At 38.6% G+C, this 15191-nt stretch overlaps 1 protein-coding gene across 2 annotated transcripts; it reads left to right on the top strand.

Moving 5' to 3' along the window:
- The first annotated feature begins 6 nt into the window (after window positions 1–6).
- Window positions 7–15023, top strand: NCBP3 (nuclear cap binding subunit 3). Of its 2 annotated transcripts, none has more exons than XM_010721891.2 (13): window positions 7–137; window positions 1648–1713; window positions 2434–2539; window positions 3477–3602; window positions 5036–5164; window positions 7274–7347; window positions 8262–8370; window positions 9098–9197; window positions 9526–9632; window positions 10112–10397; window positions 11192–11349; window positions 12413–12577; window positions 12662–15023. In XM_010721891.2, exons 1-13 carry the CDS (start codon window positions 72–74, stop codon window positions 12895–12897), a joined length of 1728 nt encoding a protein of 575 aa, XP_010720193.2. In that variant the 5' UTR covers window positions 7–71; the 3' UTR covers window positions 12898–15023. The 2 variants fall into 2 exon arrangements, with proteins under 2 accessions (XP_010720193.2, XP_019477435.1); XM_019621890.1 differs by having other exon boundaries at window positions 7–191.
- Window positions 15024–15191: the final 168 nt, after the last annotated feature.

Below are 15191 nucleotides of genomic sequence, written 5' to 3'. Positions count from 1 at the left end.
GCCTGCGGATCTCGGTGAAAGCTGAGGCAACGGCGACAACGGCAGAACCCCGCGGTCCGGAGCCTGAGCCTATGGAGGTGGAAGAAGGCGAGCTGGAGACCATCCCCGTGAGACGATCGCTCCGAGAGCTCATCCCGGTGAGGGACGGGCAGGGGGAGCGAAGGAGGGACCGGCACCTGAGGGGGGGCAGGGTACGTAGGGGCGGCGCTGAGGCACCTGGAGGCCCGACTGTGAGGGAACGGGGCTTCGCAGGGCGGGAGGGAGGAATGTGCGGGGGCTGAGGGGAGCGAGGGGGCGAAGGGAGGAAGAAGGAGGTGAGGAGAGGAGGGGTGGGGGGCTGTGGGGAGCTGAGGGCGGGGGGAACCGGCTGAGGAACGGGGGTGTGAGCGGGAGGCGGTGCGGGCTCTGAGAGTTGTTTCTTGTTCTGTGTCTTTTTTTTTACTCGCTTTCCTTAGATAAGTTCAGGTACGGGCAGGTTGAACGTATGAAAGTGGGTCAGAGTTGATCTCCGTTCCTAAGTAGGCTTTTGTTCTGAAAACGCGTGTGGAAAATGCTTGAGAAACTAATCTCTAATTAGCTGGTTGATTGACGTGCTTCAGCTTTTACCAAATACGTGGCCTAAGAGACAGCACCCTTCTGTATGGACTTCCTTGTGCTCCGTCAGTCACCCCAAACAGTGGTGGTTTGGTTGTTTTTTTTTCCCATTGAAAAAGTAATCCGTTTATTTTGCTGTTCTCATGTCTTTTAAATATCTGCAACTTTAAGGGAAGTTTGGTACTAAGAAAAGCTGTTAGGCTCAGTGTGTGACTGTTTTCTAACTGACTGACCTACTTTCTAGAAAAAGGCCTTTAGCCAAAATAATTATCGGAGCACAAGGGTAAACAGCACATTTATCCTTAGAGATAACAAGACAAGATATGATCCTCATGTCACAAACCTTCCCTAGGAGGAGGTTGTGAGGTTTCCAGAATGGAGCATTGTTAAACATGCAGACAGGGACAGGGCTGGGTCACTGCTCCAAGGATCGTGTCGTTCACTGCAGGCTTAGATTTCAGCAGTCTCCATTGGTGGAAAGGAGTTTTATTTGTTCCTTTCAGTCTGTAGCCTCCTATCAAACCAGTGATAATTCATATTGCTGTTTTTGGAGCTGGTTTTAAAATAATGATTAAAAAATAGAAGTGAAAGACATTTGCTGAACTGTGGAAATGGTTTGACATTCTGACTTTCTTCAAAACTGAAAATGGCAGATTTCAGGAGTCGCCTATGTTTATAACAGGCCTGTTAAATCTGTGTGTGTTTTACAAGAAAATTACACCTGACACCAAAGTGGTGAAAAGTGTAGTTAGGAAAAGGTGTTGGATGGCTTTTGCTGTGTTGCTGAGACAAAGTAAAAACCTGAGCAATTAAATATTGCAAAAGCACACAGTTCTCATAGTAGAGGAATTTGGGTTCACTTGATGTGCTTTAAATCTCACTGCTCTCAGTGAGGTTAAGTGCTTGTTTACCTGTCTCTGTAGGGATGTGTACCTTGGAGTAAGGATCAAGGGGAAGAGGATGGATTTCTCATAGGCCTGATTTGTTTTAGCACAGTGATTATGTCGCCGTCAGCATTCATTGAGTTTTCATCACTGTTTTGCTTTGTTTCAGGACACTAGTAGGAGATATGAAAACAAAGCTGGAAGTTTCATTACTGGAATAGATGTAACATCCAAGGTAATTTTTGTCCTGTGGTTCTTTGAAGTGTTTTAATTATTGCTGCAGGAAAGGAGGAAATGCTTCATTTCTTTCCTAAGAATGCATGGAAGCTTTTATTATGAAAACACTGTTTTCTGTAACTAGAGAATTCTCCTTTATGGTTTGCAAATGACATCTGGATAGGTTCTCTCTTGTAATTTTAAGGTAGCAAAATTTGTGTCCAAAACCTGAAAATGTTTGTACTGAAATTGCACTGATGCCACTCAGTATTGCATGTTTGAGAGAGATGAGCCTTCTCTTTTATGTGAGTGACAATATTTCAATATTGTTAAATGATGAATGTTCATTGTTTAAGATGGAGAAAGGTGGTGAAAGTGCTTATTTTAAGGCAGGCTTTCTTTTTTTTTAGTATATTGTTTGTACATTTGTTAGGAAAGAAAAATAAATTTTAATGTTTCATCATGGAAGCTGGGCATGGGTTCAGGATAGTTTGTTTTCCACGTGTCTTGATCCTCATTACGCTGCCAAACTTGCATTAGAAGTATTAAATGGCACAGTAACATTTCAGTGAGTTCTTTTTGTGTTCTGAAACATACAGATCTCTTCAGAAATAACAGAATTATTAATATAGATTGTAGCTGCTTGGTCGGTTGTATTTTAATTATCCAGTCATATGATGTAAGTTGCTGGGAAGGCTGTGCTGTTCCTCTTTTGACTGCATCGTTTTGCATTTTGCAGGAAGCAATTGAGAAAAAGGAACAAAGAGCAAAACGCTTCCATTTTCGGGCTGAAGTCAATCTTGCCCAAAGGAATGTAGCTCTGGATCGAGACATGATGAAGAAAGGTAGGAGTTTATCCAGCAATCAAGAAGGAAAGATCCCTTTGTTTACTTCTTCACAGTTCCTTTATTTGATTTATACTATTTTATTTCCTACATCTCCCAACCTTTTTCCTAGATAATTTTCAAGAGAAATCACTTTATTTTAAAAACGATTTTTTGAACTACTTTGTAACAGTGCTTATCATTTTCACTCCTTACTTTACTGACCCCAGAAAAGAAAACACTTTTTATTTAATATTTGGCAGTGGCACCTAATGTATATGTCCAAGATCTGTCTTCAGGACCAGTGCTGCCTTAAGAATATTTAAATTCCTTGAGAAGGCCTTAGACAGTGTTTGTGTGTGAGCATAGGACTCTGTCCTGTGCATAGAAAGATCAGATTCCATGAGTGATGGCACATGTGCTGTAAGATGACAAGCTGGACATGCTGGAGTATAAGCAGATAATCTGAGAGATGTGCACACACAACAGATCGGCATTTTTGGCATCCAGTTTGTTCCCAAGGCCTTTGTCCAGCTGGCAGCTTGGCCCAACTAAGCTATGGCCTGTAAAATCTCTCCATGAGATGTGTACAAAACTTATATTATGTCCTGGTCACGGGTCTCATTAGTATTATGTCTCTTCAGTACTTAGTGGAATTACTTTAGTAGCATTTTAAAGAAAAAAAGAGAAGAAAACCTCTATAAGGCAGTTTGATGCTTTTCAGTACCTGCAGCTCCCAGTGTTTGTAGTGTTACAACCACCTTTCTCTCTTTTTAATTCTCAGTTAACATTTTACAGTGTGGAGTAACTCAAGTTCTAGTGTTGTAGATCGATGAGCATCATACTTCTACACCTTTAGCTTACTTTAAATGTTTGCTTTATAAATCCATATATTATGAACATAAATGCTTGCTTTGTAGAAATGAGTGTCAGTTTGATCTCTCTTCCTCTTTTATAGCAATTCCTAAAGTGAGACTGGACACAATTTACATTTGTGGTGTGGATGAAATGAGTACACAGGACATCTTTGCCTATTTCAAAGAATATCCTCCTGCTCACATTGAGTGGTTAGATGATACTTCATGTAAGTAAATGGAATCTTTTGTTTGTCATTCTTCATCTTTTATATCAGTGGAAGCTGTACCTTGGATGTCTTTGTGGCTTTGTCTGTCTGTTTCCCTTTCATTAACCTTAGCCAAAAGAGATTTATAAGGAAAGAATTAATAGCGTGTGGTGAAAATCAAACCCACTGTCTGAATGAGTATTTAGAAAGAAAATGATTTAAAAATGACCTAAGTATCTTAGCATTACACACATTACTGCCACTGAAGGAGACTCAAATACACTGGTAGATAGAAGGGTGGCCAGTGATCAAAGTGTCAGGGCAAGAGAGTCACTTGTGGAGGATGTGAATTGAATTCATTACAAATTAAAGTGGTGTCGTTCAAAATATGGTGCTCTAATTAATACAGTTAGAAGTGCTGAAGAGGGAAGATGACTGGTGCATAGAGAAGCAAGTTAGAAAACGGAGTGAAGAAAACATGATGAGGAGCTGTTGACAATCTGAAATTATCAGAAAGGAGCAACAGAAAGTAGCTTGCCGGTTCTGATGTGGGAAAACATGGTCTAAAAATGTGCTGCTTGCATTTTGGCGCAAATAGTGTATCTGCTTGTGTCACAAATGATAATGTTCAGAGAGGAAATTATTTAACTGTATGCAACTAGAGAGGTTGGCATGGTTTTGTGCTGGGAAGGAGCAGTCTTGTTCCTATGTTTGTATAGTTCCTTCTCAGGGAGGAATTAGTGGGAGGAGGAAGCTGGCTGATGAATGAGACATGCATAGATTGGAAAGGGAATGCAAATTCACATAGCAGGGGCTGTTGTGAGGAGTATACTTGCAGTGAGGTTTGCAGAAGGATAGAAGATTCTACATCAACATGTATGAAATGCTCTTAATGGGCCTAAAGTTTTACTTCAGTAGCACCTGCTGATACTTGAGACATCCATGAAGCACTTACTGACTCATGTTGTTAACCTGTGCCTCTAAAATGCTTGAGCAGTCTCTTATTTTTCTGCTCTTTGGAAAAGGTTAACAGAATTCTGTGCTAAGGTCCAAGGTTTGGTTAAATTTAAATAAAAAGGAGAAATCACCCTTGGGTGGTTGTTTTTTCTTTTTTTTTTTTGTTCTTTAATTACATTTCTGTGCTAACACATTTAAGATATACAATGGCTGTTATTCAGTATTCTTTGCTCTGATTTATAAATGTGGTTATGCATTTTGGTGGGTTTGGCTATGATGAATTGTGTTTTTGTAACAGGATGAAAGCTGTGTCCCCCAGGTGAACAAGGGTTGAAGAACAGGAATTCCCTTATGAAAGATGTATCTGATTACATTTTAGTCATGTCCCATGATAAGAACGTTTCTGAACTTTTGTTTGCAGTTTCCCTCCAGTAAGGCAGTGCATGTGGCACAAACTGCATTTTATTTTTGTGTATGTTTCTATCTGTATGTCATAGGCAATGTGGTCTGGCTTGATGAAGTAACAGCAACACGGGCTCTAATAAACATGAGTTCCTTTCCTGATCAAGAGAAACCAAAAGGCAGAGAAAACAATGAAGAGAAGACAGCTGAAAAAACCAAGAAAGGTAGATGAGATATTGCATATACAGATGTCATCTGGTTAAAATCAGTTAAACTTTAAACTTGTGCTTGGGTACTGCGTAATCTAAATTACTGAAGGAGCTTCTATCATATAGTTTCAGGTAAATGTATTCTGCCACTTTAAAAAAGGCTTTCATCTTGGAAACCTTTTGAAGAAACTACTTCTTAAAAGGTGGGTTGGAGTTAGACCAACAGCAGTAATTTGGTCAGTACTGAACATGTTAGATGCAGGGTTGGATTCAGATGTGGTGGTACACATTGCACAGAAATAAGTCTGTTATGTGCTTGCAAAGGCAGTGGAAGGATGGATATTTTAACTGTGGAAACAGCAGGTGTAAGAAAATGTGCTGGTTTTGAAACACCGTGGTTTATTCTTTGGCTTGATACCTCACCATCCATGCACACCATCCACACTGCTGTGCTAAAGCACCACCTCACTGCTGTGTGTATCATCTCTAAATTTGACTGTTTTACTTTTGAGACAGAAGCACTCTGAAGGGTCACTCGTAAAAGAACAAAGCAGTGAACGCACAGCTCAGTGTTGTGACAAATTTGGTATCTGAATGCTTTAGTTGTAAATTCATTCTAGAGGTGTAAATTAAGAGTCAGACCAATATGATAAATAGTTTCAAAGTACTGTCCTGAAGAGTACAAAGTGAAGGGAGGTGTTTTATTTATGAACTCTTCCCAGATTTTGCTTTGAACAAAATGCAGATGGACAATCTCTCTATTTTATATTCACAGTGCTACCAAAAGCCTTTTTGTAAAATTTGGGCTTTAAACTTGGGGATGCTTCTAACTCATTCCCTTTTCTTCTTGTTGCTTTTCTCTACAATGCAGTGGCTCCTCCATCATCCATGTGACTTTAAAATATTGATAATGCTTCAAGTAAGATTTGTTACAAGGTTTTTACAGATTAGTGAATGTCTTTTTAAAATGGAGCATAAAAATATGTATATTAATCTTGTTGGCTACAGTATCCACATTGCATCATCAAAATCATGTCATTTAAATTCCTCCTGCATAATCTTACTCACCTGTTCAGCTGGAAAAGTGGGATACTGGATGGAGTACAAGCTGTGCAGATTACATCTTAGGTGTGAGGTGCTTACAGATATATTAAAGTAGCCTGGCTCAGGTACGTTTCATTTCTAAATAAGAACTTGAGGCCTATGTAGACATTTAGGGTTGCAGGAGACATGTCTTTACAGTGAGAAGCTAACATAAAATCAGATGTTTGAATGCTGTTCCCTGATAGAGGTCAGCTAATGTTTGATTTTGGCTGATTTGTTTCCTGACGTTCTCTCTTTGGAGTCAGATAGGTTCATTGTGCTTTACTTTTTCCTTTGAACTTGGGTGTAGTTGTTAAGGTTTTTTTAATAGCCGTGGTTCCATATTAGAAGTTGTCAAGTCCAGTCAGAGGAGATTTAAGACAAGGAACTGTGAAATATAGAAGAGGGTTTTTTAGTCACATGTCTTTTAGGGAGGCTCAAAAACAATTTCCAACAACAATTTTCTTCCTGTGAGCTAAAAAAAAAAAAACAACAAAAACCAACAAAAGAAAACCTGAAAAACCTATTTAGACAACGCACAGTATATGCAGTTCAGTGTGTGCTCTCCTGTTAGCTATTTCACTTCAGAACTGAGTCACTGAGTTTTTCCACATCTCTCAGAAAATGTAAGCTTTTGAGTAGTAACCTGTTTCACATTGTGAATATTAGATACCTGTAGGTACTTGCAGCATTTCGAAGGAAGGTGGAAGGAAACAGGCTTTGCTTCACCTTTTGCAGTCTTGTCCTTGCTGATCTCTGTCATGCTTAGAAATTACAGTGCAATTTCATTTGTTTTCAGTTAAGTAAATTGATAATCCATACCTCTGGCACTTACCTGTGTGGGGTCTGTCTGGTTAATGTTAATCTGTGCTCATGTGTGCTTCAGATTTCTGTAGACGTTCACTGTTTTGATCACTCTCTAGGCTGCACAGAGGAATTGATAACACCTTCAGTCTGATTTCAGAGACTGTAGATAATAATATTCAAATGAACCAGAACATTAAAATGTAGATTTCTTTTCTCAATTATTTTCCTCTTTAGAAAAACAGGAGGAAAGTACTGATGATGAGACAGAAGAAGGAGAGGTTGAGGATGAAAATCCAAGTGACATTGAGGTCAGTATAGAAAGCAAATGAAAACCCCATTATGGGAGTTTTGCTCTGAGTGATGGAAAGTATTCATGACATAGTTTTTACCATATATGCTCATAATTTACAATTTAATTATCAAAGTAAATAAGGTGGGGAAAAAGGCAGGAAGTGCAGACGTGCTGCTGGTGAGAACAGCCTCACAAAAGTGCTTCGTGAAAGTAATTTTTGAAGACTGATAGGGCAGCCAGCATGTAAGAGCTAGACTGATTGCTCTATCCTGTTAAAGGAGACAATGCAAGAAAAATAATGGAAGGCAGCAGCCTTTCAATATAGAAGGCAGTGTATAAAGTGGGGAAAAGAAAAAGGGGATTTAGGCTGCCTATAGATTTGTGTGGGCATCAGCATACGCATTGATGTTCTGTATGGAGTTTAATCTTCACTGGTTGAATATATATAATGGGTGTCATTAGTATTTTCTTTAGGAATGGCTCAGCAAACACTCACCCAGATTATGGAAATCTGAATTTTAGCTTATGGAAAGCAGTTATAAATGAAATAAAAAACAACAATGCCTGTCACTGTGAGGGCAGGGGAACCCATTGGTGAGACCATTTGTAGATGAAACAAACAAATAAAAGAAATCAAGTCTTTCTTTTTCAGTGTCCAAGTTTATTTATTTCAGTCATATTGTAGTTTCACTTGAAAACTTACTAAATAATAATAAGTGTTATGAAGAAAGAGACAAAAGTATTTAAAACCTTTTGGCAAAAAAAAATAAATTCAACTACGTAGTAATTTGTCAAGAAAGACGTGGAGTTAGTCTGAACAGAATCTGAAAAGTAATTTAATAACCAAGGGGTTGCTTTTCTGCAAGCAATCCATTTTCATTCAAAAGTAATTTTATTTTTGAGTCCAAAATACCTTTTTTGCCCCCAAAGTTGGATGCCCTCACCCAGGTAGAAGAGGATTCTCTCCTGCGTAATGATCTTCGCCCTGCCAATAAACTGGCTAAAGGAAACAAGCTATTCATGAGATTTGCTACTAAAGGTAAATGAACAAGCATAATGAATTAATTGCTTGTTGCAGTTTTATTTGTTGACTAATTAATTACTTGAAGTACCTAATTTTTATTTGCAAAATTGTTAGGTTTTTTGCTAATTATTAGGTATTAAGATTTTGCTATGAATACACATTTAGTGTGTGAATTAAACCCAGTTCATGTTGTATGAAGATTACTGTACATAAAATATTATCTTGGGTTCAGGGCATTCTTCCCAATACCATAGGATAGGTTTTATAATGCACTTCTCCACAGAGGAAAATTTCACATTTTATAAATATGGAAATCAGTTGTGATGTTTATGAGGTACTGATGGAAATTATCACTTAATGCAGTTGAGATATTAAATCATATTTATGAATAAAATGAAAATGCATATAATTTCTGAGCCATGTGGAAGGTGGCAGATCCATAAAGAAAAGAAAGGTCAGGAATAAGGTAAGTATGGCTTCCAGCAGTTGCAGTGGGATGTAACGCTCCTTTACGCTGATATGCAGAAACTCAGAGTCTCCATGGAATTGGGCACAAATAAAACTGTGGGAGAAATTTCATTTGGGTTGTCAGCAAAATTGTATCATCCAGAAAGGAAACTGAAATACCAGGGACCTGTAACACATAATCAGTCTTCCTTTCACTCTGTGTGTGTCTGACTGGATGCTAGCAAAGCATATTCAAGGAGGAAAGGAAATATTCTTTTAACTTATGTTTTTTCAGATGACAAAAAAGAACTGGGAGCTGCAAGGAGAAGCCAGTATTACATGAAGTATGGCAATCCCAATTATGGAGGCATGAAGGGGATTCTTAGTAACTCTTGGTGAGTGCAGGATGGAGGAATTGGAACGCTGCAGATACTCAGACAAGGTGGTTCAAAGCTGCTGTAATTTGCAGATTTTTTTTTTTTCTTCTGGTTTCTGTAGATATATCTGAAGTGTGAATAATGTTTTTGCAAAGTGATGATGTATTTGCTGGGGAGTATTTTGTTGTTAAAGTAAAAAGTTTTGTATTCAGAACACACGCGCAGAACGGTTCTCTGGCATAAATGTCTGTTACTGAAATGAGTGATAATTGCACGTGCTTAATCCAGGATTGGTTACGGCTCATTGCTTTGTGATAGGAACATCATTCTTTTTATGGTGTTTCAGGAAACGGAGATACCATTCACGTCGAATCCATCGGGATGTGATAAAGAAAAGGACATTTATTGGGGACGATGTTGGCCTGACTCCTCCTTACAAACATCGGCATTCGGGTAATTGCTGACAACGTGTCAGAGCTGTACAAGTGTAACTGGGGAAGTGGAGGGCTGGATGCATTATTTTTGGTGTTACTACTTACAGGAGTTGAGAATGATTCTCATAAGCCAGCAGTTGTCACATTAAGTCCTGCAAGCTGATAGGAATTGTTATGTTTAGTTCAGCATGAACTGCCCCCGCAACAAGAGGCAGTTATACCTTGTGTGTTGAGTCCATCTACAAGCTTGAGCAGTATCCTGAGGTAGTGGAACACTATGGGCTTTTTTTCTCCTGTAGTGATTTTGTCCCTCTTAGGTTATTCTGTAGTATAGATTCCACTTAGAATATTTTGCAAAATATTCTCTTTTTAGCCTTGAAGAACTACAGAGACTCATTTTTATTGCATCATTTCTTTACAGTAATAATTTTCTGCCTTGTTCTTATCTACGATAAATGATAAACTTCAGTTTCTCAGAATCTGTTTGTTTTGCTGTAGGCTTGGTAAATGTTCCTGAGGAGCCTATTGAGGAGGAAGAGGAGGAGGAAGAAGTTCAGGATATGGATGAAGACGACAGAGTTGTTGTAGAGTACCGTGATGATTTACAACCTTTCAAACAGTCCCGAGACCGCGGTACGGCGAGACGATCAAGTGCCAGTGGGTCTGATTCTGATGAAATGGACTATGATCTTGAACTGAAAATGATATCGACCCCCTCTCCCAAAAAGAGCATGAAAATGACAATGTATGCAGATGAAGTGGAATCGCAACTGAAAAATATTAGGTAAAGGTTCCCTGTTCTTTAGAAGTGTCAGTGAAAAGGCATTTAAAATGTAATCAGTGACAGTACTGTCAAAGCTTAAAGGCAAACTGTTGAAGCTGCTGTTTCAATTCTTAACATAATTTTGCAGTAGACATTTTAGAGGTGAAATGCAAAATACAGAAAAGCCTGTATCGGTCTTCTCTTTCCAATTAATATATTTAAAATGCAGCTTCCTTTGTAGATTTCTGCAACCCAGCACCATGATGATAATAAAGCTCAAAGTGGAATCAATGGAAATGTAAGCAAGCAAAATTAAGCTCTTGCATTTCATAGGTAGGGCAGCCATCCTCAGGCGTAGATGAGAAAAAAGTAATTTATGTTCATTGTGGACTCATTAACCAAAACTACACATACTGTGGGCAATCAAAATAATTTTAATACACATCCCTTTGGCAGTATGAGTCATTGTAATGGTTCATTATAACATCAGACCTTTGTACCAATTCTGAGGTTGTTCATTTGCTTTGAATTTTGATGCAGAGGGCACAGCCTTACAGAGACAAACTTGATATTATTGAGACAAGCCTTGTAACGGATACTGAGGAGTTCATGTGATTACAGTTAGATTTTGGATTCTGACTGAAAAACGTGCTCATATAAGTGACATTTTTGGGTCTTTTTGTTTGTTTTTTTACCTCTGTTTCTCAGTAGAGCAATCCTGATAACACTGTTTTCTATAATTTTCCATACAAGAAGATCCGAGAACTGCACTAGATTTCATTTTGCTTAAGGGACTTTATTATTGTTTTATTTAGGAATTCCATGCGAGCAGATAGCATAGCAACCAGTAATGTGAAAAACAGGATTGGCAGTAAAGGATTATCAGACAAGGTTGTAGATGTACGACTACTGTTAGAAGAAAAACGTCAGAATAACAATGGGCTGCGCCAGCCAAACAGCACTGTAAAATCAGGTAATTTGAAACCCTTACTTTGTGCAGAATTATGACTGTCTTATTAATAATTGATGTAGTCATTTCACATCAGTCCTCCAATGCAACTTAGAAACATGAGGAAATTCTATTCAGCAGCAATTTCTGCATTCGAATGGTTAATTTATCCTCACAAAGAGGCAGAGTTGGAGGTTGCTTTGAGGGAAAAGTGAAGTACATTTAAGTGAAAGAGTGACATTTATTTTTATCTAATTTCTTTGCCTGCATTTATTTCCCCCCCCCACACACACTTTGTCCCTTTTAATTTGCTTACTTAGTGAGGCAGATTCTGTATGACATTATGGGAACCTGTACTGGGGGGGAGCTCATGTGCAAACTGAAACGTGAGGCACTAACTACATGAAATAATACACATATGGAAGTATATATGCATATACCTGTATATATGTGTATATGGAAGTATTTTTTCAAATGGCAGTCTTTATTTATTTATTTTATGCTAATTGACTTGCTTTTTTTGGCTTTTTTTTACACACAGGTGTGTGTAATTACAGCTACTTCTGACACAGATAGTATCCAGAGAATTATCTGACTGATCATGGTTTAAGTGTCAGTATATTTAGATTTGTATATTATTTCCATTTAATTCTGTAAAATATTGAGAGGTATTAGAACTTTAAGGCAAAGTATCTGTAATCTGAAAAAAAAAAATCATTGAAGGCAGAACAATTACCTTATAATCGTAGCTTATGCTGGATACATATATGCTGGGCTGCTAAAACAAATGCAGCGAGCCATGGAATAACAGCTAATTTTTGGGTCATCTGGACAAAATATTAAGATGAAAACATTAAATACCACATTTTATTGCCGGAGAACAGCGGAATCTGGGTAACATTTTATTGCAAGCATTGCTGAGACTGAAATCTGAAATGAAGGACTTAGTGAAAAGAGGATAGAGAAGATGAGAACATTTGTGTAGTTCTGAATTCTATGAAGTGTGCAATGAGTATCAAATTAGCAGGCAGAACTAAAGTAAATGCAACGTGATCTTTGTTGTTCTAATCACTGAAAATATCCCTAGATGTGCGGCAAAGACTGGGAAAAAGACCACATTCCCCAGAAGTTAAGCCTCCAAGCAGCATCTCTGCTCCTCGTCGAGAGCCAATATCGGACGTACACAGCCGGTTAGGAATCCCAAAGCAGGATGTAAAAGGCCTCTACTCTGATACCAGAGAGAAGAAATCAGGTTAGTTTTGTGCTGGAGTACAAGTTTAAAGAAAGGCAATACATTCCTGTTATTTTTCAATGTGCTTGTTTTTCATCTTATTAGGTAATTTATGGACCCGATTAGGGTCTGCTCCGAAGACACAAGAAAAGACTTCAGATAAACCTGAAAACTCCGTGGCATCTCCAGAGGAAGATGATTCAGAGCTCCAACGGGTTTGGGGTGCTCTCATTAAGGAAAAAGAGGAGTCTCGGCAAAAAAAGAGTCGATTGGATAATTTACCATCTCTACAAATTGAAATCAGCCGAGAAAGCAGTTCTGGATCAGATACTGAATCATGATTTTACACTTTGATCCTCAAGATCGTGACTCTGCAGTGTGGCAACATTTCCTTTGCCCAAAAGCTGAACACTGGCAAAGACTCTGCAGTGAAGGTTCCAGAAATGTCTCAGTTCCTTTTATACGAAAATAGAGATGCATATGCCACTTGAAACCTAAAGCAATCATGTTTGTCTGGAGTCTGTGGTTGGCCCTGTGTTATGGAGGGCGTTGTCTTATATGTTAATTACAGCAAACCTGTAGTTAATTCTAGCCAAACACTTTTCCCTAACCTCTGAATTTAAAAGAAGAGGGAAAAATACTCTGTATTTTTAAGAAGATCTTTTTGTTCTTAATATTTTTAACATGGAATCTTTTAAGAAAATATTTTACACAGTTCATCCAAAGAACAGGGCATTTCACAGTCAGCACCATTGCCTTGCCCTTCTGGCACTTACCAGCACCTTTCTTCTTAAAGTAATAACAATAATGCTTCCTGGGTAAGCAGCCAGCAAGGAGAAACATGAAGGGACTGCCACGTTCCCTTCCTCCAAAATAATGAATGTAAATCCAATGTTGTAGTATAGTGAGGTTTCATGCAGTATCCATATGGCATCACTGCTCTCCAGGAATTCATTTATTTGTTTTGGTGATACTGTGTTCTGCTGTAGCAAGGATTGCAGTGTTTCAGACTGCAAAGTTGGTTGAGAGAATTGTGCAAATTCCTGAAGGTTTTTTATTCTTTTTTTTTTTTCTAGTTACATACTGAGAAACTATATTTCTCTCATTCAGCTGTATTATGTTTTGAAGAAATCTAACAGTTTAAATACTTACATTTTTATATTTGTGGAAATTTCCTGTTGGCCATGGTGAAAAAAACTATAGTGACGTTTTCCTATGTGCTGTTTAACTATACATATATATAACTGAAAGAGAAAAGGAAAACTATAGGATCACTGTCCCATGTCAATATTTTTGAGTGTTCTTGTATAGTACATGTGGATGTGCACATGGTTGACCTGTTACATTCAGCTTTTTTTATTTACCTGCCTATCCACTCTACATAAAAGTTTGATCAGAGTGCAGCTGCAATTTTTTCTTCTTGTTGCCTGTGGCATATATCTTGATTGCCAATAATTCTAAATGAGAATTAATGATAGCACGTCGTGTTCTGCTGAACAGAACAGGTCGCAAAAAACATTGTCTGCTATGTTTTTGACAGTCTGAAGATACCTGCTTTGTCTTTAGGAGAGTGTTCATCCTGGAGAAGAGGACGTTTGGGGGGGGATTTTATCAACATGTGTATAGATACCAGAAGGGAGGATGCGAAGAAGAGGGCTGTGCTGTCTTCAGTGGTACCCAGCGTTAGGATAAGAGGCAGAAGGCACAAACTGGAACACAAAAGATTCTGTCTGAACTTCAGGAAGCACTTCTTTGCACTGCGGATGATGGAGCGCTGGCTGCGCGGAGAGCTTGTGGAGTTTTGACATCCTTGAAGATGTCAGAAGCTGCCTGGATACGCTCTGGATGGCCCCGTTCATGCAGGGGGTTGGCAGGTGACCTCCAGATGTCCCTTCCAACCTCTCAACCATTTTGTGATTCTGTCCCTACTTCCCGGGTTCTGTCAGTCCAAATTGTCAGTATCTCTCTCTTCTCCTGTCTGCCTTTTAGCATTTTTTTTCCTCTTCCTCTCTTTGTTTTGTGTTTTTGTTTATTTGTGGTTTTTGTTTGGTTGGTTTTCTACTAAGTTGAAGTAGGTTTGAAGTTTCACAAAAGTAAGGAGTCTGCAATTAACTTTCTTACTGCTTTAAGCAGCATGTAAAATGAGAGGTGAAGTGAAAGGTACAGTGATGAGAAATGTAAGCCAGGGACAGTCTGGGCTTCACATCTTTCCTTGTTTTGTGACACCCTGCAGTTTATATTTAATTATTGAATATATAAATATGACTCATAAAAAAAGTGCTGTTGAGAGTAAACGACTGCAATGTCTGATCACTGTAATAATTCATTTCAGTGTGTGCTTTCATTAATATCCCTTCCAAAGCTTTAAAATAGAATCACACCTTACCCGTTCCTCAAGACCCTGATGAAATTCATTTAACCAGTCTCTTTTTGCCAGTAAACCTTCGTGTTATGTTACTGCTTTGAATCCATTCTGACTTTGCCTTTTTCTGAAAGGAGGAGGTAGGTATCAACCACGCGTTGTGTCTGTGAGCATTGCTTTCTGTGTTGCTGTGAACTGAGGTCAGTGCCTGGCTGTGGCCTGTTCTTCACATTCCTGATAACCACTGTGCTTCCAGGTAAATATTCATCACTT

Source organism: Meleagris gallopavo, chromosome 21 (genome assembly GCF_000146605.3).
Source record: "Meleagris gallopavo isolate NT-WF06-2002-E0010 breed Aviagen turkey brand Nicholas breeding stock chromosome 21, Turkey_5.1, whole genome shotgun sequence".
Classification (NCBI taxonomy): domain Eukaryota; kingdom Metazoa; phylum Chordata; class Aves; order Galliformes; family Phasianidae; genus Meleagris; species Meleagris gallopavo.
The sequence above is the reverse complement of the archived record's forward strand: the minus strand, read 5'-3'. Positions and strand labels throughout refer to the sequence as shown.